Source organism: Triturus cristatus, chromosome 12, assembly GCF_964204655.1.
Source record: "Triturus cristatus chromosome 12, aTriCri1.1, whole genome shotgun sequence".
In the NCBI taxonomy this organism is placed as follows: Eukaryota; Metazoa; Chordata; class Amphibia; order Caudata; family Salamandridae; genus Triturus; species Triturus cristatus.
The window spans coordinates 627995285-628019859 of NC_140595.1; the positions used below are offsets into that span (position 1 = coordinate 627995285).

Consider the following 24575-nt stretch of genomic DNA (forward strand, 5'->3'; position numbering starts at 1 on the left):
CTAGAGGGACCCGGGCCAGCGTAGTGGGGGTGTTGGAATGGGGTTGGGTAGGGAGGTGAGGATAGGGAGATGAGAAACTAGAGGGGCATAGAGGTCGCATTTTGTGCCCCTTTTTGGGGTAAAGATGAAACGCGGAGCGGAGCCATCGTTGTACCGAACTCGTGCGCACACATCCCAGCAGAGCAGCAGGCTCCCGACCCACTGGTCTATCTAACGGGCTAGTGAAGAGACTGCAGTGTTTCTTTAACGGCCTGTCCTATTTTCCAAACGAGGCATTTTTGTCGTGTAACAAAGAGGTCAGTGTCTGCCTCCTGGACTTTGCGATTGTCATCAGAAACATCATCTGTGCTACATCCGGAGCAGGCAGGCGGCTGGACATTCACTCACTGGCATCAACAAGTGCAGCGGGGGTCATGGCTGACCGTTGGGGGAGGGGCTCGGGGGAGGCAGGCGATGAGGGGGGTCTCTGGGGGCACGTGCGGGGACTCCAAAGGGCTGGCGATTCTTGGAAAGTGGGGGAAAGCGTGTGTGCGGCACGTAACTGAGGAGCGAGGTGAGTTAAAGCGTGAGAGTGAGTAAAGCGTGAAGGGATGAGAACGTGAGTAAAGCGTGAGGGTGAGTATGCGCGCACATGAAACCGGATGGATGAACACGTAAGCGCAGGTCAGTCTGTAAATCTGAGCGGACGAGTCACAAAGCCCTGCAAATTAAAGCTGGGCTCTAAGTCCCCATGGGCTGAAAGCACATTTCCGGCTCTAGTGGGATTCACAAGGATTTCGCGTGTATGTTAGAAATTCTAGAACAGCAATATTCTCCTTGAGCAATTCCACGAGAACAAATTGTCGGCACAATTTCCCTGGGGTAAAATTCTACTGGTCACAAATATGTCTTTGCACATTCATAGTTTTTGTTTTTCTACCGTGAAGAAAACTCATCACTTAAACTCCCATCAAACATAGGAGTGTTCCTTCCCTCTATAAATCCCTGCGAGACATTTACTCCAGCCTAGGAGGGATTCCAGGAGCGTACATTTCCATGGTCACAAACCGCTTGCAAGAGTTCAGCAGTGCTTTAAATGGAAATACAGAAGTGCGGATAAATACTATTTGGAGTGGCAGTTTGTTGCTGAGAAGTGCTGACGCTCTCCCTTTGAAATGGATGGCAGCAGTGCTGAGAAGTGCGGATACTCTCCCTTTAAAACAGATGGCAGTAATGCTGAGAAGTGCCGATACTCCATTTAAAATGGATGGCAGCAGTGCTGACAAGTGCAGATACTCTCCTTTTAAATAGCAGCAATACTGAGAAGTGCTGGTGCTCTCCTTTTAAAATGGATGGCAGCAGTGCTGAGAAGTGTGGTTATTCTCCATTTAAAATGGATGGCAGAAGTGCTGAGAAGTGTGAATACTCTCCCTTTAAATGGATGGCAAGAGTGCGGAGAAGCAGGGCCGGACTGGGAACCAAATCCGGCCCTGACAAAGTGCTCGGCCGGCCCCCCGGGGGTTGGGTGTGTCGCCGAGCTCTTTGCCAGGGCCGGATTTCGGCCGATTTTGTTACAGGGCCGATTTTGCAGCTAAGCTGCAAAAACGGCCCTGTAACAAAAATGGCCCCCAGGTCCCGTAATACCGGCCCCACCCGTGCAGCGCACCGGGGGATTGCCCGGTGCCCGCTAAGGCCAGTCCGGCCCTGCTGAGAAGTGCTGGTACTCTCCCTTTAAAATGTAAGGCAGAAGTGCTGAGAAGTGCTGCCACTCTCCCATTAAATGGATGGCAGAAGTGCTGAGAACTGCTGACACTCCCTTTGAAATGGATGGCAGCAGTGCTGGGAAGTGCACATCCTTTCCTTTCAAATGGATGGCAGCAGTGCTGAGAAGTGCTGGTACTCTCCCTTACAATGGATGGCAGCAGTGCTAATAAGTGCTGATACTCTCCCTTTAAAATGGATGGCAGCAGTGCTAAGAAGTGCTGATACACACCCTTTATAATGGATGGCAGCAGTTCTGAGAAGGGCTGGTTCTCTCCCTTTAAAATGGGTAATAGCAGGGCTGATACAGTCTCCTCCTGGGAAGATTTCTTTGAGGGCAAAACTTCTCACCCACCCATAGGTGGCATGTTTCATAATGGGGCTCCTCCTCACACTAAATGTGGCTGCACCCCTGGTAAACAGGGTGCTCTTGAGTTGGATAAACAAGGAGACAAATTATTGGAGGGGGGGGGGGGGGCAGAAGAAGGTTCTCTCGTCTAATGTAAATACAGAGGGAAGCACTTAAAAACACCTTCCAGAGGACAAAATAGTTTTACCAGTGTCCCCCTCTGATTAAAAAGATGGTGAACTAATTCTACCTAAAGATAATTAATGGTACAAACACAATTCCTACAAGTCTGAAAAGTCCTGGATGTACATGCACAAAGCGAGAGCATGGATGTGTGAATGACATATGGCGTTTCCAAAACGGTATCCATTAGTTATGTATCCATTAGTTATGTAACATGACCTCTCAGACCCCAGCCGGGGTTCACTTGCTGTGGGGATGGGGTTATTTTTACCCTCCTTCAATTGTAGTCCTCTTAGCCCAATCGTGGCTTCATTTAAAATATACAGCGGTAGCTCCTGTCTTGTCTGCTGTCCTCCTGCGTTTGACGCTGTATATTTTAAATGAAGCCACGATTGGGCCAAGAGGACTACAATTGAAGGAGGGTAAAAATAATCCCATCACAACATACATCGAGTGAACCCCGGCTGGGGTCTGAGATGTCATGTTACATAACTAATGGATACCGTTTTGGACAGGCCATATGTGTCATTCTTTGAATACATTTAAGGTTACCCGTAGGTCTATTTTAGTCCTGAGGAAGACCCGCCATGACGTATAGTGAATAACACTTGAACACAGGGTCGAAACGTTGATGACATAACGTTATGTCCTATGTCAGCTATCCTTGGAATATGTAAAGAAGATATAAGGAGACACTAAATAAAACATTTTTGGGACATTTTGATTATATGTGGTTCCAAGGTCTTATGTTTGTTCTCACTGGGAGATTATTTTATTTTCACTATGTATATGTTAATATGATGTATTGTTCTTTATGTTCTCTGGACAGCCATTGAAAAGAGAAATATGAAAAGAGAGAGATATACATGTTTTGATATATGAAAAATAATATTTTTAAAACAAGTTAATGGTTGTGTCAGTGGTATTTAGATATAATATGTCTTTAAAAATTTGAGTTTTTGAGTCAGGAGAAGTTTCACACATGTTTGAGGAATAATTTATAGGCCCTTCTAGTATTTAATGTTCAATTAAAAACATTCTTTTACAATTCTCTTTGATGAGATTTTGTTCACCCGACAGAACTGTTTGTAGCTCATAACTGTATACCCAAGTTCAGAGGGGCAGAGAGTAACCCCATTATTATTTAATGGGACATATGTGTGAAAGCACCATCATGCATGCACATGATGCTGCAGCGGCCATTTTTTTTCTTTTTAATGTAACATTCCAATCTTGAAGCAGTACATTAAAATAATATATATGAAAAGTGTGCAGTAGCACAATATTTAGAAAGAAGCTACACATCAGCAAACTGCAGCTGCAAACCAGGAAAGAAACAAAAAAACATTGTGATGAGAGGGGTGCAGGGGAGCAATGGGTGCAAAGTGAGATGGGGGAGCAAGTAAACGCCACTGAAGGGGGAAAGCAAGGAGGGATGGATGAGCAAGAGGAGCTAGGGGTGGGGGGGGGGGGGACACAGAAACAGGGATATGAATGAGGAAGCAGCCCAAGAGAAAGAAAACACAGCATTCGCATTGAGTAATGAAAAGTAGAACAAAGTTTGTTAAGTTGTGAAGCCCTGGAAGGATTCAAGTAATTGAATTCGAAGGACACTAAAGAAGCTTTGCTCCACGGGAGGGACAAAAGCAAGAAGAGGAAGGAGAGCCATCGAACAAGCAGCAAGCAAATGAGATTGACAGAAAGTCAAGCGATGGGAAGCAATGGGTGACCTAAACTCACTTTAAGCACTGGTATTTAACCCAACAGGTCTTCAACAATAGACAGCTAAAATCAGACCACAGGCAAGACCTAAAAAATAGACCTCGAATTTGCACTGGAGGTAGTTATTAGGTTTGTAAACACAGTGGCATAACGAAAGCTCAGGGGGCCCCCCTGCAAGATACATGGAGGGGCCCCCACTCCGGATTTAATCTGGAGCTCTAAGGCCTTAGTACTGGGCTGAGAGGGCCCCTGCAGCTCGGGGCCCCCCACACTGTAGGGGATGCGGGGGCCTGTGTTACGCCCCTGTGTAAACAGGCTGTCCTAGTTCACAAATGATATCCTATTTTTAAAAAAATGCTGTGGCTACGGCCTTTCTCCGAGATGGGAAAATGTTTGCTTTCCTCAACAAGAAATTAGATTTCAACAGAATTTCTGAACCAGTGTATCAGATCATGGTCAGCCAAGCAGCATTCGAGGTATACAAACCGATGCCGACATTTGAGCAAAACCAAACTTAGGTTGGCAAACACAAACATTAACAGATGTACTGCGGCTAGGTTAATGGAAAGAGCAGGAGGGCCTTTTAGAGGGCGCTGCCACAGGCTATATATTGTGCCCAAATTCAGCATGGTGCGCCATGGTTCATGCCAGCATGCCTGGGTGAATGGTATGACAAAGTCAAAGTGGGCACTGGGAGCAGTGGGACTTGGTCCATGCTTGAGCAAAGGCTGAAGAGCTGCGTCCACTCTCAATGCTTCCATCTGTATATCCCACCAGAAACCCCTTTGCGACTCTGCCAGCAATTCATCCTGGCTGATGAGGGGTGATGTCCCAAAACCGGTCCTAGGATGCTTGTTTCCGGTCCAGGGAGGACCTGGCTTGGCAGTTCGGGCTGGACTGTTCCCATGAGGCACAGGTTCAAGACTGATTTGCATAAGGCTGGGTCTGAACTGGGGTGGCATGGTGAGCAAAAGGAGAATGGATTTAACCCAGATCTCTTGGCTGGCGGTGAATATTTGATTTGCTCTGCACTCCGTCCTTCATCTGTGTCTTTAGCAATTACAGCCAAGCATACCCTGTTGCTCTGCTGCAATGCCAGCGAAAAGGACCCTTATCTGTGGTCCTGCCAGTATGCGAGTCCTCCGCCCACCCCCCTGCCAGGGAGGGCCCCCAGGCCTGTGAGTAAGTGGCAGCCAAAGGGTGGCAAAGCCCCACACTTCTGCAGAACATTTAAGAGAGCACACCGAAGGGCGATAGCAGCTATCTTGGAGAGAAGTCAAGATTCCTGCCTGCGCTCGGCGGTCCAGAGATAGGATGGGCGGGTTGGACACCACCAGGCCGACGCTCGATAAGGGAACTGCTGAAACGTTCGCGAAAATATTTAGACAATAAATGAAGTATCGGAAAGCAGGGCCTATCTTTCAGGAATCAATCATCCAGGCCTCGGTGTCTGGACGCATGGCGCCGAAGAGGAGATAAAGGCCAAAAACGGGGATGATAAGGGGTTAATCAAGGATTTCATTCTGAACAGATAGTAGGGCGCTCCATGAATGGCACGGTCTGTTTTTCTTTCCTTTCAGTGTCTTGAATCAACCTTAGAGCTGAGAGAAGAGCGTGCGCGGATGCACACACTGAGCGCAGTCGCGAAAGCACACACAGACAGCAGGCTCGAGGCGCGGATGCACACACTTACAGGAGGCACGAGGGGTCAACTCCCAGCTGAGCGCCATGTTGGCCTGTGAACGGCCCATCACACGCGGGGGGGGGGGGGGGGGAGAGGTGGCATCACCAGCCAGCCCAAAAACCTTAAGTAACACATTCTAGGGCAGGCAAGCACTACTTTAAAACGGGAAGTAATGTCCAGTACTGAGCCCCTAAATTTGAAAGGGAGAGTACATACACGTGTCAGCACTGTTGCAATATATTTAAAGTGCGAGTACCTGCTCTTCGGAGGAAAAAACAGGTACTCTGGATAGTGAGTACCAGCACTTCTAAGGTTCCATTGAAAGCACTGAGGAACAGTAATCTCTCTGAACCCAAGACAAACCACAGGGGCCAACCAACTGCAGTGTCTTGTGTGAGCCAGAGCCCAGACTGTACAATAATAGTCAACAATTACATGTTGCATTAGTCGGGCGGATTCCCCGGTTGTGGCACAATGGATTGGTTTTTCAGCCTGCAGTATAACCAGGGTCACTGGAAGTATGCGATTCTTTGGCCATAGTGTTTTGCTCATAATGACGGATTTGCTGCACTTGACACAAAATCCATAATGTGCATATTTCATTCTCACACAGGTCAAAAGTTCCAAAAACGCTACATGTTGTAGTGCAGTGTCCTTTTGCAGAGCAGATACAGATCACTGGTCTGTTGCAGATTGCTGTATTTAGGTGTCAAACTGATATGAATGGCCTGAAACCTTTGCTAATACAGCGTTATCGCGAAAAAATGTAAAAATAGCGAATAATGCTTCAAAATGTGCTGCACTACACAGCATAATTTGCCTTGTCTTTATGCATAATTTCGTCAAACCTGTCAGTCCTACGATGCCGCATAATTCCAGTGGTCCTAAATTTGATTGGATATATCCTGCAAAAAACGCAGGGGAGAGAGGGCAAAGCTGTCGGTATTGGCTGTTGTGCAGGCACTTATAGGTATGGTGTATGGAAAGACTGACAAAGGAACATATATGAGGCGGTGAGGGGCTCAGGGACTTATCGGGGGATCATCAGCCACTGCTTCGACTGGACTGGCACCGTGCCACTCACCGCCCCTCATGGCAGCAAAGACGCTTTACGCAGCTGAGGAAACCTCGTCAACTTAGCACAGTTTGAAAGTTGGGAAGTTTAGGAAATAACTGTGATGAGGGTGGGACACTGTAAAACTTTCACACCTTCACAACAAACTCGAGTGCGACAGCTTGATGGTGGCGGACTTAAAACTGTGAAAAATATCTGATCAAGGACGGAAATTCGATGAACTTACACTAAATTCAAACTGCCCGATTCTTATAGGCCTGCACAGGTCAAATCAAAAACGAGAAATGCGGAAAACGGTGTGGTGGCGGACTGTGGTGCGGAGCCCGGAGATTCCCTTTCAAACTCCCTCCGTGCCTTCAGGACTATTGCAGAACTATGTTCTGGAACAAAACAGAGGGGCATATTTACAAGGTGGCATTAAGCCATGTTATGTTGCTTAGCGCCACCTTGTTAATATTGAAAAAGACGCTTCGCCACTGGAGCGTCAAAAAAAGTAACCTTCGGTGGCGGTAGGGGGTTTTAAATACACCCCAGAGACCAGTAGCCGCCGGTGGTGGGAGTGCTGCTGGGCGGTGACGTGAGGCGGGGGAGGGGCAGGGTGGGGGGTAGTAAACTACAGAATACGGCCAAATAGAAGTAAGTAAAAATAAATTAATAAAACGAATTTCGTTGCGCGCGCTGCATCGCATTTGGCTAATCTAATAATGGAAAATGTAGGTTTTTTTATATTTCAAAAGCGGTTGTCATAGTACCTTGTCTCCTAAAATCTTGTAGATCTACTGTAAATAACTATAGGGAGAGGAAGATTTACTCTCTTAGAGAATTTTAATCTCGCCTGAGGAGCTGAAGTGCAATGCAAAGTGGACTGTAATTTCTTGCAAAGCCCAGGAGTAGAAAGGTATCCCTTGTAAAGCAGAAATTAATCTCGGAGCCGCATAATGACGATGTGCTGCAGTGGCAGTGGTTGGTGTGAGCCCTAAATGATAAGGGTAGGCCGACCCCATGCAGTCAATCTATTTAACAATCAAATTAATAATTCTGTCTTAGAACTTAGTGGGCTGCTCCAAAAGTGTTGAGGAAAGTTTGAACCTTGGCCCATTAAACCCAGACATTATACGTATACAAGAGACATGGGTAATGGATACATTAGAGGTGAAAGATTATTTTGCTATTAGCAGTCCCACAAGGAAGTCTAGAAAATGGCTCACTAGTGGTGGCATAGCCACATTATTGAGCACAATTTACTCATGGCCTTTTATTTATTTTTATTTTTTTTTTTTTTTTTTTTTTTGAAACCGTTTATTGCAGTTTATAGAAGTTACAGGTATGGGCCTACAACCACACGGCCGGCCGCTAGAGCATCAAAAGCATATTACATACATACAGCAAAAAGCTTTCTCAGCGGTGCACAGTGGGAAGACAGGAGTGATCAATGGTGCAGGCCTCACAGCTCCACGCCCACAGTACGGTTCCATTTTCTTAACGCAAAACAACGTAAACAAACCACAACCGCAAGGCAACCCTCGATCCAAGTGACAACACGTGCTCCATAAGTGGGGGATCCAAACCAGCAGCAAAATTCTGAAGAGGGGGACGGGAGTAGATCAGGGACTGGGGGACCGCGCGCCCGACTCATGGCCTTTTAAAGTGTTCTATCATCCTTCAAATTTACTTCATTGTATAATTTTTTGTAATGCCAAAAGGGAGAGATTATTCCATGCCCCAGTTTCTTTTGGTGAACATGTATATACCACCAGACAATGAGAATGATGCACTCTTAAAATATAGTTTTTATTTTATCAAAGTAATCCTTGAGAAGTTGCAGCCCAGTAGTATAAGTGTGGTTGGGGACCTTAATGCCACTATCTCCAATCATGCTATAGGAGTTTTTACTGATGATGAAAGAGTGGAAGCTATGAATTTTTCAAGGGTGTCCTTCCCATTGGGGTATTGAACAAATAAGAGAGGGTCTCTACTGCTGGAATCATGTAGGGAGTTAGATGCCACTGGGGTGAATGATAGAATACAGACTGATAGTCCGGCTTGTCCATCCCATAGAACGTCCAATGGTTCCTCGATAATTGATCAGGGGCGGCTCCTCCATGTGGGCGGAGGAGCGTCGCCCCACTGCTTTCTCGCAGTGCGAGAAGCAGAAACCTAAAATGGTTATTATAAATACCATTTTAGGTTTCCGCATCTCACACTGTGAGAAAGCAAAAGGGTTTCGTTGGGGGCAGGTGGGTGGGTGGTCCTGTTGTACGGGTAGGAGAGGAGTGGCTTGCCCAATTTGAGGGCACTGACCGTTTGATCGGCCCCAGGGCCGACCAAACCAGTCATACACACTCTCCCTTTTCTCCATGTAGACTGCATGCACTCTACATGGGGAATATTGCCTCCCCATAGACGCCTGTGTGGTGGGCGTCCCAAACAATCACAATCCCGCCATTGCAGCACAAAGATCCCCCACTCCTGAGGCGAAAAGCCGGGAGCTTGCTCTCCTATTTTAAGCTGTTTTTAAACAATTTGTAAAGTAACTTTTGATCTTACAGACTTACTTTGTGTGTCAATTGCATTCTCCGGGAGCCTGCTGATTGCTAGCATCGCCCCCTCTCACTCTGAGCTAACGCCCTCTGGCCGCCGCCATTCACGGCGTGCAACGAGGCCACGCCCCCTCGCTAGCCACGCCCCCTCGCTGGCCACGCCCCCTCGCCGAGTACATAAGCGCTGAATACGAGCGCTTTTGCCACAAAGATCCCCACTCCTGAGGCGATAAGCCGGGAGCTTGCTCTCCTATTTTAAGCTGTTTTTAAACAATTTGTAAAGTAACTTTTGATCTTACAGACTTACTTTGTGTGTCAATTGCATTCTCCGGGAGCCTGCAGATTGCTAGCATCGCCCCCTCTCACTCTGAGCTAACGCCCTCTGGCCGCCGCCATTCACGGCGTGCAACGAGGCCACGCCCCCCCCGCCTCCCCACACTATAATATGTGTCTCTGGAGAAGCGCAGCGGACGAGCGCAGCGGGAGCGCCGTCTGCGCGCCAAAGACGCGCCAAAGACAAGCCCGTCTGCGCCCGTCCGCGACAAGACCGCGACAGGCGCAGGAAACTCTGCCCGTCCGTCCCCCCACATTTCTTACCAGCCCTACGACCTCCGCCAACTACAGGTCACTAAGCAGTGCCCTTGCATACTTGACCCAGCCGTGTTGCCAGGCCCATTTAGCTGCAAGTTCTGCCATTGGACCACTGATCAACACCCAGCCCTTTCTCCGGTCAAGGCACCATCCCCTCAGGCCTCCCAACCCTCCTTCAAAGGAGGTCTGATCAACGCACGCTCAATGTGCAAGCACAATCAAGACATACATGACCTCATCTTGGAGTCCAATTTTGACTGCCTTATGATAACGGAAACTTGGCTGACGGCAGACAGTAACCCTGACATTGCTGTCGCCCTACCTCAGGGCTACTCGCTTTTCAGGCAAGATAGAGTTAAGGGCCGAGGCGGAGGTGTTGCAATTATTCTCAAAGACACCCTCCCTTGTCATACCTTCAGCTTGGAGCCCTTAAAAAAGACAGAAGGTCTAGGTTTCTCTATTAAACTGAATGAACACACTTCTTTCTCAGGTGGACTCATCTACCACCCACCCGGTAATGCCACCGAGTTCCTCGACTCCTTGTGCGATTCTTTAGGACTACTTTCACTTAGATACCCATCCTTCACCCTCCTAGGGGATTTTAATCTACATCTCGAATCAAAATCAGATGCACAAACTATTAACTTCACTCAAACCCTTGATATGTTCAATTTTAGGCAACTTGTTACTTCACCTACTCACTCCCTGGGTCACACCCTTGATGGAGTTTGTACTAACTCTTCCTCACTATTCATATCGCCCCCTTCGCCACAGATCTGGTCTGATCACTCCCTAATCCCTTTCTACATTACGAGTACAAATCCGTCAGCCTGCAGTAAAGCTAATTCCTTCCCTAACAACCACATCAACTGGAAAAAGGTCCAAGATAACCTCATCCTTAAACCCCCAATACAAACTCAAGCCCCCATTCTATCTGGTAACATCGACACCGACGCCGACCTCTTCCACAACTGGATTACACAGGAAATGACTTCCAGAATCCCACCTTTACGCTCCCGCACCTCCCGGTGTAAAACCAAAACAAATGCCCCTTGGTTTACACCTGAGCTAGCCAATGCTCATTTGTTATGCAAAAAGGCAGAACGTAAATGGCGAAAGACATATGAGGTGATAAATCGTCTTTCATATATCGCTACAAGGAAAAACTATCTCTCTGAAATCAAAACGGCCAAAAAACACTACTACGTAAACGCCATCAAAAACTCCTGCCAAAAACAAAAGGCACTATTCGCGATAGTAAAATCATTTACGCAGCCCAAGGCACTTTTGCCTGAAATTCCCCCTTCTCAGAAGTTCAGCGACCAAATCTCCGACTACTTCGAGGACAAAATTGCCTCTATTCAAATCAACTTTCCCCCCCCCCAGCTACTCCACCTGCGCCCCTCCCACCGGACCCTCAAGGCAACCCTTTTAGCAGCTTCTCCCCGGTTACATTAGACCAAACTAGAGAAGCCATTCTGGCTTGCAAATCGGGCTCCCCGTCTGATCCTTGCCCCCCCAAAATACTTCACCAACTAATTGACGTGGTCAACCCGACCATTAACAACCTAATCAACACATCGTTCAGCACAGGCCTAGTACCCAGCCGTTGGAAAAAGGGAATAGTCAAACCCCTGATGAAAAAGGCAAACAAACCCCCGACAGACCTTACCAACCTTCGCCCGATATCGCTGCTTCCGGCCTTGGGAAAAATATCGGAACAACTAGTGCATAGTGAGCTAAAACGCTACCTGGACCATAACAATATTCTTCACCCCCAACAATCGGGCTTTCGGCCTAAACATTCGACCGAAACCACGCTAATTGAACTGTCAGACACCATAAAAGCCTTACAAGATCAGAGGAAAAACTCCATTCTCATTCTTCTTGACCTAACGGCAGCGTTTGACACTGTCTCCCACCCCATCCTTATCAGTAGACTCATGGACATCGGCATCTCCGATTCCGCTCTATCTTGGATACAATCCTTCCTCTCTGACCGATCTCAAATTGTCGCTCTGGGCCCCTTCCACTCCAAAGAAAAGCCAGTATTCTCTGGTGTCCCGCAGGGGTCCATCCTGAGCCCCCTCCTCTTTAACATCTACCTTATCCCCCTTCTGACCCTGATTGAATCATTCGGCATACCTGTCACCTCGTATGCCGATGATACACAACTCATTGTGCCACTAGAGGCTAATTCTACTGAAGCAGAACTCAACCTTAAACACTGCTTGACCGAAGTCTTCCGATGGATGGACAACAACCACCTAAAATGCAACTCGAGTAAAACGGAGATCCTTCCGATCGGAAAAAACATCTCCTTCTGCCCTGCACTCTGGTGGCCAGACAATTCAGTTGCCCCCCCTCTGACAGTGTCATCAGCCAGGAATCTTGGCGTAATCTTCGACTCCGATCTCTCTTTTGATCAGCATGCCAGAACTGTCGCAGGCACATGCATCGGATTGATCAAATACCTCAGAAAGTTCTTCGACTTTCTCCCTCTCGACGCCAGAAAAACGGTGACAGTGGCTCTCATAATCTCACGCCTGGATTATTGTAATGGCCTGCTCGCAGGGGCAAAAAAGAGCACAATTCTGAAACTACAGAGCGTACTACATACAGCCGCGCGTTTAGTCCTTGGACTACCCCGCAGATCTTCCATCACCGCAGCGCTTCGATCCCTTCACTGGCTACCTCTTCACAAAAGAATTCTCTTTAAAATTTTGATCATAGCCTTCCGGGCCTACAATAAAACAGGCCCTAAATACCTTAACAGACGTTTTCCCCACTACACCCTTAGTCGACACCTTCGTTCGACCCATGACAATCTCATCCTTCCTTCCAAATACAATTTGATAACTAAAGGTGGGAAAACCCTCAGTTTCCTTGCCACCAAAGCCTGGAACAAACTGCCCAAAACCCTCAGACAACTCACCCAGGAAAAACCTTTTAGAAAACTTCTTAAAACCTGGATTTTCACTCTCCCAGACAATTATTCCAAAGCAGCTATCTAATCCTCCTGGACTGGTTCTCATAGGATCTTTAGCGCCAAGATGCTCCCTTCGGAGCGAACGCTGCGCTCTATAAATACCCCACAAATATCAAATATCAAATAAAATTGTGATTGGCTTAGGGGAGGGGAGGGAGGCTGCCTGTGGCTGCTTCCTGTTGCAGAGAGGACGACACAGACCAACGACACGGGACCGGGCCGGTGAAGTGAAGTTAAGTTTTTAATTTTATTTTATTGAAACCACCCCCGCACTGCTTCCGCCCCCTCCCACCTGCGAGTTATACCGGCCCAACTGTAATTGATTAGATCATAAGCTACTACTCTGCCTTTTCCTTTATAAAGTCTGTTGCAGTAATTGATAATGAGTGGAGCGATCATAGTATTCTTTTTTTCTCCACGAAGGGCAAACTAGAGGCTATTCCGTATCGGCAGATTGAAGATGAGGAGCAGGCACAGTTAAAAGCTGCTAATGGTAGGGTATCCTGGAATTCAGCAAATAAACTAACCCTAGCTAGCGATCTACATCCAAAAGCCCTCACAAACTCCACATCCTCCAAAGGGACCACTCCAAAAACTGATTATTACAGCCAACTACTGCCAACCCTGAATATCAGCTAGACCCGCTGTCTAAATCATGCACATACTGTAGAATACATGTACAGTACAGATAAGCCATACGGTTAGGAACAACAATGGCAAACACATTGACAATCTCCTTCCATGTACCTACATTAAGTCCTTACGTCACTATGTAGACTTTTGGTTTGAAGTATTTCTACAGTGTTACTTTTTAATCAATACATAGAGACATTTATCATTGTGATAGGTTTCTTTATATTTACGTTTCATAACAGAGTGATTCCAATTTTTTCTTCCATTTTCTATTATTGTAATGTGCTTTAATTTGGTCCAACTCTTATATACCTACATTTTTTAATATGTTTCTATATTGATTTTTTACAAATCGTTCTAAAATATTTGCTAAAGAATAAAGAAATGCGGATTATGAATCAATGTATCAATAAAGTCATTTTAATTAGGTTGTCTTGCTAACATGTTTGTCTGATGCACGCATAGAGGACACTTGTAAACTTATTTCACATATTTGTCGTCAATACTTGGCAGTGTAAACACTTAACCATAGAGCAAACAAATGCGATTTGTAGTGAGCCTCATCCAACTCTTTTGCTCCCATAAGTACACACAGACCTACTAAGGTGCCACACTCCAAGGCATAGTAACCATGCCCTAGGCCATAAGGACCTGGCCTGGCAGTTTGGGCTGGACTGTTTCCATGGGAAAAAGGGTCAAAACTGATTTGCATATGGCTGGGTATGAATTGGAAAGGCATGGGGAGCAAAATAACGATGGATTTAGGCGCCAGGACTATGTACTGGGGTGAATGATTGACACTGTGCAGCATTCTATCCATCAATTGTTCTTTTTGCATTTGTCACCCCAAGTAGGATGGGTATGCCCAGACGTGGGTCCTGTGCTCTCCATGCCACTGGAGTCACGCTAGCCTGGCTGATGAGGGGTGATGCCCTGAAATCGGTCCTAGGATGCTTGTTTCCACTCCAGGGAGGACCTGGCTTGGTAGTTCGGGCTGGACTGTTCCCATTAGGCACAGGGTCAAGACTGATTTGCACATGGCCAGATCTAAACTGGGGTGGCATGGTGAGCAAAAGAATGATGGATTTAACCCAGATCTCTTGACTGGGGTGAATGTTTTGATTTGTTCTGCATTCTGTCCATCAATTGTGTGTCGTTTGCATTGTCGCCCTAAGTGCGCAGGGTATGCCCAGACGTGGGTCCCAGGCTCACTGTGCCACTGATTCAAGCTATCCTGGCTTATGAGGGGTGAAACCCTGAAACCGGTCCTAGGATGCTTGTTTCCGGTCCTGGGAGGATCTGGTCTGGCAGTTCGGGCTAGACTGTTCCCATGAGGAACACGCCAAAACTGATTTGCATATGGCTGGGTCTGAACTGGAAAGGCATGGGGAGCAAAAAAACTATGGATTTAGACCCAGATCTCTGTACTGGGGTGAATGTTGACTTTGTGCACATTCTGTCTATCAATTGTGTTTTTTGCACTGGGCCATAATGTAAGCTTAGAAATTGCTCCGTGCCTCGGGCTGCCAGTTGGGTAGAGAAAGTCACCCATAACTAGTCCTGTGGCTGCCGGCGCCACCTTTTGTACTAATGAGTACTATGCCCCTTTCCACAGTTTTTGAAACAGAGCATTCTTGGTTCGCCAACATTTGTGGATGCACTAAAAGTGACCTTAGACTAATAGATCAACACCTTCTATATATGTAAATACAACCATAATGTATGTTTACCCACTACCACTACAAGAGAGGTCTTCAAACTGTGGAACGGGTCACCCCCAGGTAGTCTTTAATTGGCCTCTGGTGGTGTCAGGCTGGGGCCAAGAGGAGCATTTATTATGCACCTGAGCAGCAGAGACAAAGACCATGCTGAAAACAGTGCTGTATGTTAGTGAACGAAAACAAAGGGGCAGTGAGCCACGTCATAATGAGCCATCAGTAACTTCTTTGGTTACTCGTGGCTTAGTGGAGGATAGGTGTCAAGGTGTGCTTGTATGGGGTTCCATATTTCCCTCAAAGTCCTTCCCCCTATTTCTGATAAAGGATCACACTGTGGATAATTTTACACTTTTAGGAAGACCCATTTGTCAATACACTGCTGGAAATCGCCTCTGTATTTTCTAAAAGGGATAACTGAACATAAATATAGTGATTGACTCAATAACATGGGTGGCTAGAAACATTTTTTAATGAGTAAATGTGAGAAAATAAGTAAACCGGGGGAGCCATTTTTTAAATTCTTTTTTAAATACAAGAAGTGGGCGCGGCATTAAAAGTTTGAAGACAAGTGCTCTAAGAGTTACTAAGTGTTTTGCTGCCCGTAGTTAAAAATAATCTTGACCAATGAGGAAAAGGGCTGTGTAAAAAGTTGATTAAAGCTGGCATACAATCTGTCTATAGGTCTTGTGCTGGGCATAAGTTTGTGCAACGTAGATGTCAGCCAGAGAAAGTTCATGGTAGCAGTCGTCGGAGTCAGGATATGAAGATGGTAGTGGAAGGAGGTGGTAATAGTGGGGTGTAGCTATCATATGGGAAAAGTTTACTTTGATTATTTTATTATTTTTTTAAAATTTTCACTTGTGAGCGGTAGAGTCACTAGTGACCATACAAGAGTTGCAGGTTTTGCTTTGTATTTTTTTTTAATCAAAAATATTTTTATCTCACGTTTTCATGTTCTGGACTTGGAAACTCTCCTTTCTATGGAATTATACTGAGCAAAAACGAATATGTAACAGAAGGAAGTGGTCCGCTGCCTGTAAAGCAGGTGGTAAGGAGAGAAGGGAGATGATAGCAAAGGAAATGAGCTGTAGAGTTTGTGGTAAGATCATAGTAGCAAGAGATAGTGTATAGTAGTAAAAGAACAGGACTGTGGGGATGGAAGAACATGTATGGTTATGAGATGGCAAAGAGGTGGGTGGTTGCAGGTGGAAACAGATAGTGGTTGAAGGAAGTGGATAGTAATGGGAAGAAAGGAGAAGTAGTGGGATGAGTGGAAGGTTGGTGAGGAAAAGGTAGTAACAGAAAGATTCTAGCTGGAGTAGGGGAGGGCAATGGGAGGAAATAGAGGAACACACTTGAAGGAATTAGAGGCAAATGGTATGCAGCAAGAGGAAATAAATGGGAAGGAGTGGGAAAAAGTGGGAGGAAGGGGACAGTACCATGAGAAGTAGACGGTAGCAGGGATGATATGATAAGAAGAGGGCGTGAATCAGAGCGGGGGGTCATGGAAGCAGGAGGCGAGCCTAAGATTCTGAGAAAGTGGGGGGTAGTGGAGGAAGTGGCTGAAACAGGAGTGAGCAGAAACCAGAGGGGATGGATTGAAGGAGCACAGAATTGATGGGCAAAGGGTGGGCGAGGAAGTGGGTGGTTCTAAGAGGATATGGAGGGCAGCTCCAGTCATTGTGATAGAGTCCTCTCAGGACTGATGAGGGGTGTGCAACAGCCCTTAAATCCCTGGCAGTATTTGCAGTCTTATAGTAGACAGAACACAAAATTGTAGGCATTCTTGCAAGACTTATAAAGAACAGCGACCGTGTGTATGGGGATTCCAACAAGACTACTTAGGACAATCACTGAGTTGTGTGGATTCACCCAGACAGTTGTCACAGACCAATCTCAGACTGGTGAGGATTCCACCCAGACTTGTGATACCTGCCAGTTGTTTAACAAACCCATCCCAATCTGGCGGCGATTCCTTACACACTTATAACAATAACAAAAGCCCCCACACCTGTGGGGATTCCTCCCAGATTAGCGACAGACCTCGCCCAGACTAGGGACCAATCTCGCCCAGACTAGGGACCGACCTTGCCCAGACTAGGGACCGACCTTGCCCAGACTAGGGACCGACCTTGCCCAGACTAGGGACCGACCTCTCCCCGACCAGGGACAGACCTCTCCCCGACCAGGGACAGACCTCTCCCCGACCAGGGACAGACCTCTCCCCGACCAGGGACAGACCTCTCCCCGACCAGGGACAGACCTCTCCCCGACCAGGGACAGACCTCTCCCCGACCAGGGACAGACCTCTCCCCGACCAGGGACAGACCTCTCCCCGACCAGGGACAGACCTCTCCCAGACTGGCTGGTGTTCCTCCCACACTTGTGATGGATAGCTACGAGATCAGTGGGGTATCCATCAAACAAGCAACAGACCGCTTTGCAATATTGTTTCAGCGAGGACCTATCAGATATTACAGGAGAAAGAGGTAGAACACCTTTGACACTTGTAGGGAACGTCTTTAGGCATAAAGGCCATTGGCATGGTATGTCACGCACTCCAAAAGCTGTCCAAACTCAAACATGGAGACAACTGGACTTACTGTGACACTTTGAGTACTTCGGGTGGTTGCAAGATCTTCTTACCATTTCTGAGGGTCCAGGAGAGCCAGGCGTGGTTTGGAAGTTCCCGTTGTAAGGGCCCCAGGAGAGTCCCTTTAGAAGGTCCCACCTGGACCGCACCTTGCTTTCTCCCTCCAGTGTAACCAACTCGAGGTCGTCTGTGAGAAAAAGAGAAAAAGAGTACTGAGTTATGTACCACGTTGCAGCTGAAAAAAATCCAAAGTTGCATACGGGCAAGACTTGAAGCAAATGGGCCAGCGAACACCAGAAACATTCAAAACAGTTTACCAAGAATACAAAAAAATAATAACAGAAAAACTTGAATAAGTAACTGTAAAATTAGCAAAAAATACAATGATCATTTGTGATTTATGGTGTATACATGCACTGTTCAAATCTATATTAACATAGAGGCATGTGCATTTCTACATGCCAAAACAGTGCGGATAATAATTAACAACACATATGTGTGTCTTGGAGCCTATATGTTTAGTGAAATGCTGCGGTGTGCCCGTGCCACATACTAAGAATGTGTACACATTGTGATAGGGCTTGGTCCAAGGTTCAGAGCACTCAGAGGCACAGACCTGTGGAGGAAACCATGCATTCCCCCGGAAGGCAGTCAGTGCCCCTCTGTATAGAAGGCACTTACCAATTGTCTAGAGGAAGGCATCTTGTACGCTGAATATAAATGTATCGCTGTTTTCGTGTTTGTGGATCGGGGCACAGTTAATGGTGGGCACCACTATCATTTGAAAATGAATACTCAAAATGCCCCCTTTTTTTAATAAAACCAAGAGGATGCTCCTTGAGGCGTTCAAGTCCACGCAAAGCCGCTGAGTAAATCATCAACACACACGTTATTAATCAAAAACACATGGGCAGTACTAGCTAAGCAATTAAAGAAGCTTGCCCACATCTGACTGATTAAAGACAGAGATTCATCTACTGACTCATCAACCCAAGTCCCCACCTAGCTCACCCACTCTACTCGAACTCTCCAATCTGCTGACTCACGCATACTTACACTCCCTCACATCACTCGCTTACCCTTCCACTCCATCAAACAGCATCACCGGAAAGTGAGCATTCTTCCCATTATCCCTTCCACTGGGATTTCAGTGGCAAAAAGAGGGCACATGTCATGGATATCTCGTGGTCCTCCTGAAGGTGAAGACACCTAAAGAGTATGCACTTTACGGATCATGCTCGGAGAAATTTCCTTTGAATGACAACAAAAGTGTCCTCACGGCGTATGTGATGAGGTTGTAACTCCCCAGATCAAGTGCAAGTACTAACTCTGCCATATAGCACTTCAAATGTCGGCCACTGTACATCTCCCAGCGTGGAAGCGCAGTGCAACTGACATGGAGCCCGGGTTTAATGCTAGTGCAAGAAACCCACTCAACCACAAGCATTCCACCGCTGGTCAAGACCTACCACCTGTCCACCATGAACACCTCACATTACCATTGAAACCCCCACACAAACACATTCCACCCACCCCAAAGAGGCACAACGTCTCCCTATTCACTTACCTTCCTACCAGTCAGGACTTTCTATGGTGGTTAATATATAGTACTCAGCACCTCTACAGTCCAGAACGCAGAAGTCCCACCACACATGAAATCCTGGCAACTCTGCCAAAGTGCAGGGTCTTGCACCAGATCAAAGACCATGAGAAGCAGCAGCACCTCCCCAAGCCCAGACTACACATTACCACCTAACAACAGGAAGTTGAGGACGGTTACGCACCTTTTCTTATTTGCGGCAGGGAGCATTTTTTTAAGTTTACTATTTTCATTTAAAACATGCTGCAAGTAAAAATCGGCAGATGAACCACCCCTGAACTTGAAGAGAACCTAGTTGAAGAGATACTCATGCCCAGAAGGGTTCACCAAAAACCATCCACATTATACACAGCTCGTTACTATGGCGACAGCAACATCCCTCTACCACTCTTTTGAATACCAATTCCCCTGACCCACTCCTACAGAAGAACTACACAACATTTAGTCTGTGTCTACCACAAATTGCAAGCTCCAGAGTTAAAAGATTCAAAACAACATTACCATCCAACCTACAGTGACTTGCACAACCACGACAAGGACGACAATTCATTGAAGTTCAACAAGACAACTCGTGACCAGCTAATTAAATTAATGAGTGGGATAAAAGGTGGTCAACAATGCTCATCATGTTGCTCGCGCGGGTGGGAGCAGAAAACGCGCGGGTGGGAGGAGAAAATGTGCGGGTGGGAGGAGAAAACGCGCGGGTGGGAGGAGAAAACGCACGGGTGGGAGGAGAAAACGCACGGGTGGGAGGAGAAAACGCGCGGGGCAGGTGGAAACCACAAAGGGCGGATCCAGAAACGTCTTCCACAAGAACCCCGCTCTTCCAGTCATTGCAGATTGTGACCCCAGCCACCTTCACTGATGGCATGAACTGGAAATGACACAATGTCTTGCTAAGATGGATTCTCGCTGCAGCAGCCCACCTCCATTACTGGGCTAAACCACACTGCTCGCCCACTCAAAGGGTGTTTACCTGCAATACTGAAACAGCCTTCCCAACTTCAGTGCTACCCACTATTACAGTTCTGCATCAGGACAGATTTCTCAATACAGCACTAAAAAGGCCCTGACAACATACATCAGTATAGCACAACCCATTCACATTTTATTGCATAGCATGGCCAAGTATATTGCAGATAACTGTACTAACATTAAGCAGATGTCATTGGAATTATTAATTTGGTTTCAAGTTCATTAAACAAAGATCTCGGTTAAACTGTAGGTAACCTACGGCAGTCACTGATGAGATGACCTAATGTGACTTTCAGCTGGGTAAACACCATTCACCAGTTTTAGGTTAAGCCTAAGAGAGAGCACAGCTTTCTGGTTGCAACACACATTGTGGCCTTACCAAGAACATACAAGGGATTGGAGCCCATGCACCATTTACCATTGGATGGCTTTCCTATCACTTTCATTTGCCTGCTTCTTATTTGTGTCCCAGCTTGTCAATCTTGTGTTTTTCCCTCCCATGGTGCATAACCTCTTTACTATTTCTTTGATTGGCTAGCTTATATACGTCCACTGCTTGCTTTTCAAGCACCACTTTTTTCTTTCTGGTTAAGCAATTTAAGAAAGCACATGTACTTCCCAGCTTTCTCCCTCTTGTATTTCTCTCCCCTTGCACTGTGTGTTGCTCTCTAGCATACGTGTGCTTCTCTCTGCACCCTTCATGTTGCACTCACTCTCATGTCCTCCCCTCACCATTGCTCTCCTGCCTATGTGTTTCCCCCACACCCGCTTCTTATCCCCACCCCTGTCCTCTGTGTTGCTTCTATAAATTATAGCAGGCTTGGGGAAGCTATGAGGGATTCAGGAGAGAGAAGGAGAGGACAGAGAGCGAGGAGGGAGCGAAAAAAGAAGAGAGGGATGAGAAGGGTGCGCTGGTTTGAACATCTTGCCACAGCTGATTTTTCTTTTCAGTCCGGCCCAGCCCTCCCACCTGCACCCTCTGTGTTGCTTCAAACCCGCCCTCAACACCTCACTTCAAAATAATGCTTTTGTGGATTTTTTTCTTTTAATATGCTTATCCAATTCGGATCAGCAAATAAGAAAGAAAAAAAAGCACTCGCGTGATTCCGTAGGCACTTGCATGCATGGTGCATGCGCTTACAAAATGACCGGACCAGCAGCACGATAGGCTTTTTTCTTGTTTGGCCATAATGCACAGCAGTGGGGAGGCTGTTGATTATGTCTAAAAACAACTGACAAAGCCAATAGGTCTCAAAGGCACGACCCATTGGTTTTGCCAGTGATTGTTTATTTAGTCGCTTGTTTAATCTCTTCAGGGGTATCACTGATGATAATGAATTAATTTATGGCTTTTTTGAACCCCAATAAGGTCAGCACCCTAGTGACGATGAAGCAGTGGTGCCGAGGGGATAGCAGTGTCCATGCCCCTCCAAATTCAACAATGTATCCCCTCCTGAAAACCATATAGGTGAGTCTGAGGCTTGTTGTTGTGGCTTGGGAAGCAGCAGTAAGTGGTTTCTACCTATAATGTTCACCTCCATGCGAGAGGACATCTTCCGTCTTACAACCAGCCCAAATCTAAATATTTGTAAACCACAACCCTGCCACTTGGGTCCATCCCCAAGACTCACACACATATGGGCCAGTGTAAGGAGCGGTCACTGTACCCATTCCAAGTGAATCTTCAAATGCTCTACAGTCTTTGGTTGGCAATGAAAGAGTGAGCTGTGTTAACTTTAGTCATGGCTTGCGATCTTGTTCAACCACCTCATATACCGCTCCTCTTCCCAGGTATCCAATCACAGTGTGGAAACTAGGTCGGTGCTAAATTATAACTCTGCAAAAGTGACAAACCGGTAAATTCACAAGCCTGCAGTTTGGCACTTCTGCCAACCTTCTGTGAATAAAAATTCTCAACAGAAATCGTCTCAGCAGAAAAGTTTTCCTACATTTAAAATGTGTATTTGTGAGGATTATTTATAGTGGTGGGCGGAACTCGTGGAGTTTCACAGCGCAGAATTCCGCGACTTAGCTAAAAACTCTACAAGATCTCCGCAGATTTCGCAAGCTGCAGAATGCTGGCACGTCGTGCTGCCCCTGCTGATTTTTACCGCCAGGAGCTTGTTCCGCAGAGTAAAATCACCATGAACGGCACCATGCCCGCACCAAAGGGCACTGCTTCTTTGCTGTCGCTCGAGTAGGTTTTCTACTCGAGTGGCAGCTTTCTCACCACGGGCGGCAGCTTTCTCAACGCGTGTGGTAGCCACCTGCTGTGACCGCCCACACTGAGAAATCTCTCCAAGAGGTGTTCTGGCATTCAAAAAAAATCGAGCTAGGAGATGCAAATTCTTGCTCACGCTCGCCAACTTAACGCTGGTGAGCCGCGTGAGAGGGAAAACTCTGCCATACAGCGGTTGGCTAAGTTTTGCCAGATTTCCACACTCCGAGCGGAGCACAGAGTGGGCAAACTCTGCCGGCAAAACTGAATTTTTCGCCCACCCCTAATTACTTCTTGATGCCTGTGGGAACTTTAAAAAGCTTGCGGAGTTTTAAAAAATCCATTAAAAATGTGCTAAGGAAATCCTTTGCAAAGCTGCAGACCTATAACTCAGGAGCAGAACCATCATTACTGCAACAGGTGCAGTGGCACTCGGACCCCTGAGGTCTACGGTGTCCCTTGCATTGCAGGTACGCTAAAAGATGCAGAGGCGCACCTGAAGCATGAGAAAAGGAATCAGGAAGTGTAGAGTAGCGGGAGAAAGAGGCATGAGATGGAAAGAAAACGAAGCAACCTTGGTAACCATGTGGCCCACACGGCCTACTTACTAATTCACTGTTTACAAATTAGAAAGTGCACACCACCCAGTCAACTATGCTTCACTGTTCCTTTGGACATTCCAGAAACACACATCCAGGGCTCGAGTCGGGGTACCATGCGGGTGGACGTCGTCCCCCCACTTATTTTACTGGGAGCTCGATAACTGGAGCAAATGGAGCCACACATTCACTCTTTGGCCTCTCTGGGGCGAGAGCGGAGTTCAGTCAGAACGCTGCTCACGCGCCGGCTTCTCTGATCCAATCGCATCAAAGGGGTGAGCGAGGGGAGGCAATGAGTCTGATGGTGCAAGCCACCTTTCATGACGTCACTTTCGGTCGTGATGTCGGCGTCCCCCCCCACTTCTTTTTTTAGTACTTGTGCCCTGCACACAGCCCTAAACAAGATTGCCAAATCCACCAAATTAGGACTAGATGTGTGTGGCGCAGTTTAAACTGCTTGCGAACACATATCTTGGCCTGCTCAAGAGCGGCAGGGCCTGGGGTTAAGGACACTGCACCGCCGGCCACCCACTCTCTTGCCTTCAGCCCATCCATGAATCCCCACTCTTCTCGCTTCTAGAATTCCTCTTCGAGAGATATCTCTTTCCCAGAACTCTCTCTCCCCCCGCTTGATGTCAGGAAGGCCCAGTAGTGCTCCACTCGGTAGTAATTCATTTTTCAAAGCTGAGGCCGTTGAACCCGCCCTACTCAGGAAGGGCAGCTTGGAGACAATCTCTTCAGAGCTGAAGAAACTCGCCTGCTCCCTGAACCCGCTATTCAGAAGACATCTCCCAGCTGTGGTGCTGGCGTCTCGCTGCGGCCTGCAGTCCAGGAAGGTCCTTCAGAGCGCGAGCGAGGCGACTGGAATTATGTGACAATGGAGAACCGAATTACGCTGCCGAGATGAATGAATTATGTGGCAAGAAAACGCAAATTGTGCGGCATAATTTTTATTTTGCTGTTTTGTCATTATAATCCATATTAACACTTTCTGGGCAAGAGTCTCACATCACTATGTCAGACTACAATTAACTAGACACATCAGAAAATGAAAGGTGGGCAGTTAGCCTCAAAGGTTCTGCCCTGTAAGTAGTGCCTCAAAATGAGATGTTTTGAAATGTTACATGATTCGCCTAAATGTTACTTTTTTCGATGGTTTGCGCCTAGGAGAGCAACATTAACTCTCATTTTAGTGTTTTCTAAGCTGGTGAAACTTATTTCGGGAAATCACTCATCAGATCATAAGCGCCAGAATAACCTCACCCGTGATTAGTGCACCACACAAATTGACAGGACATAACATGACATGTGTGGCATTTAAAAAGAAAAAAATATAGACATAACATGACAAGTGAGGCATTTTTTG

General features: G+C 46.8%; 1 protein-coding gene across 4 annotated transcripts in view; it reads right to left on the reverse strand.

Annotated features, from left to right (window-relative positions):
• ZFPM1 (zinc finger protein, FOG family member 1) overlaps positions 1-24575 on the reverse strand; it is a 279431-nt gene that overhangs the window by 53568 nt on the left and 201288 nt on the right. For all 4 annotated transcript variants that reach the window (XM_085639659.1, XM_085639658.1, XM_085639657.1 and 1 more), the window contains one exon: positions 17871-18004. In XM_085639659.1, coding sequence (XP_085495785.1) covers positions 17871-18004 — 134 coding nt within the window. The remainder of the gene's footprint in view (positions 1-17870; positions 18005-24575) is intronic.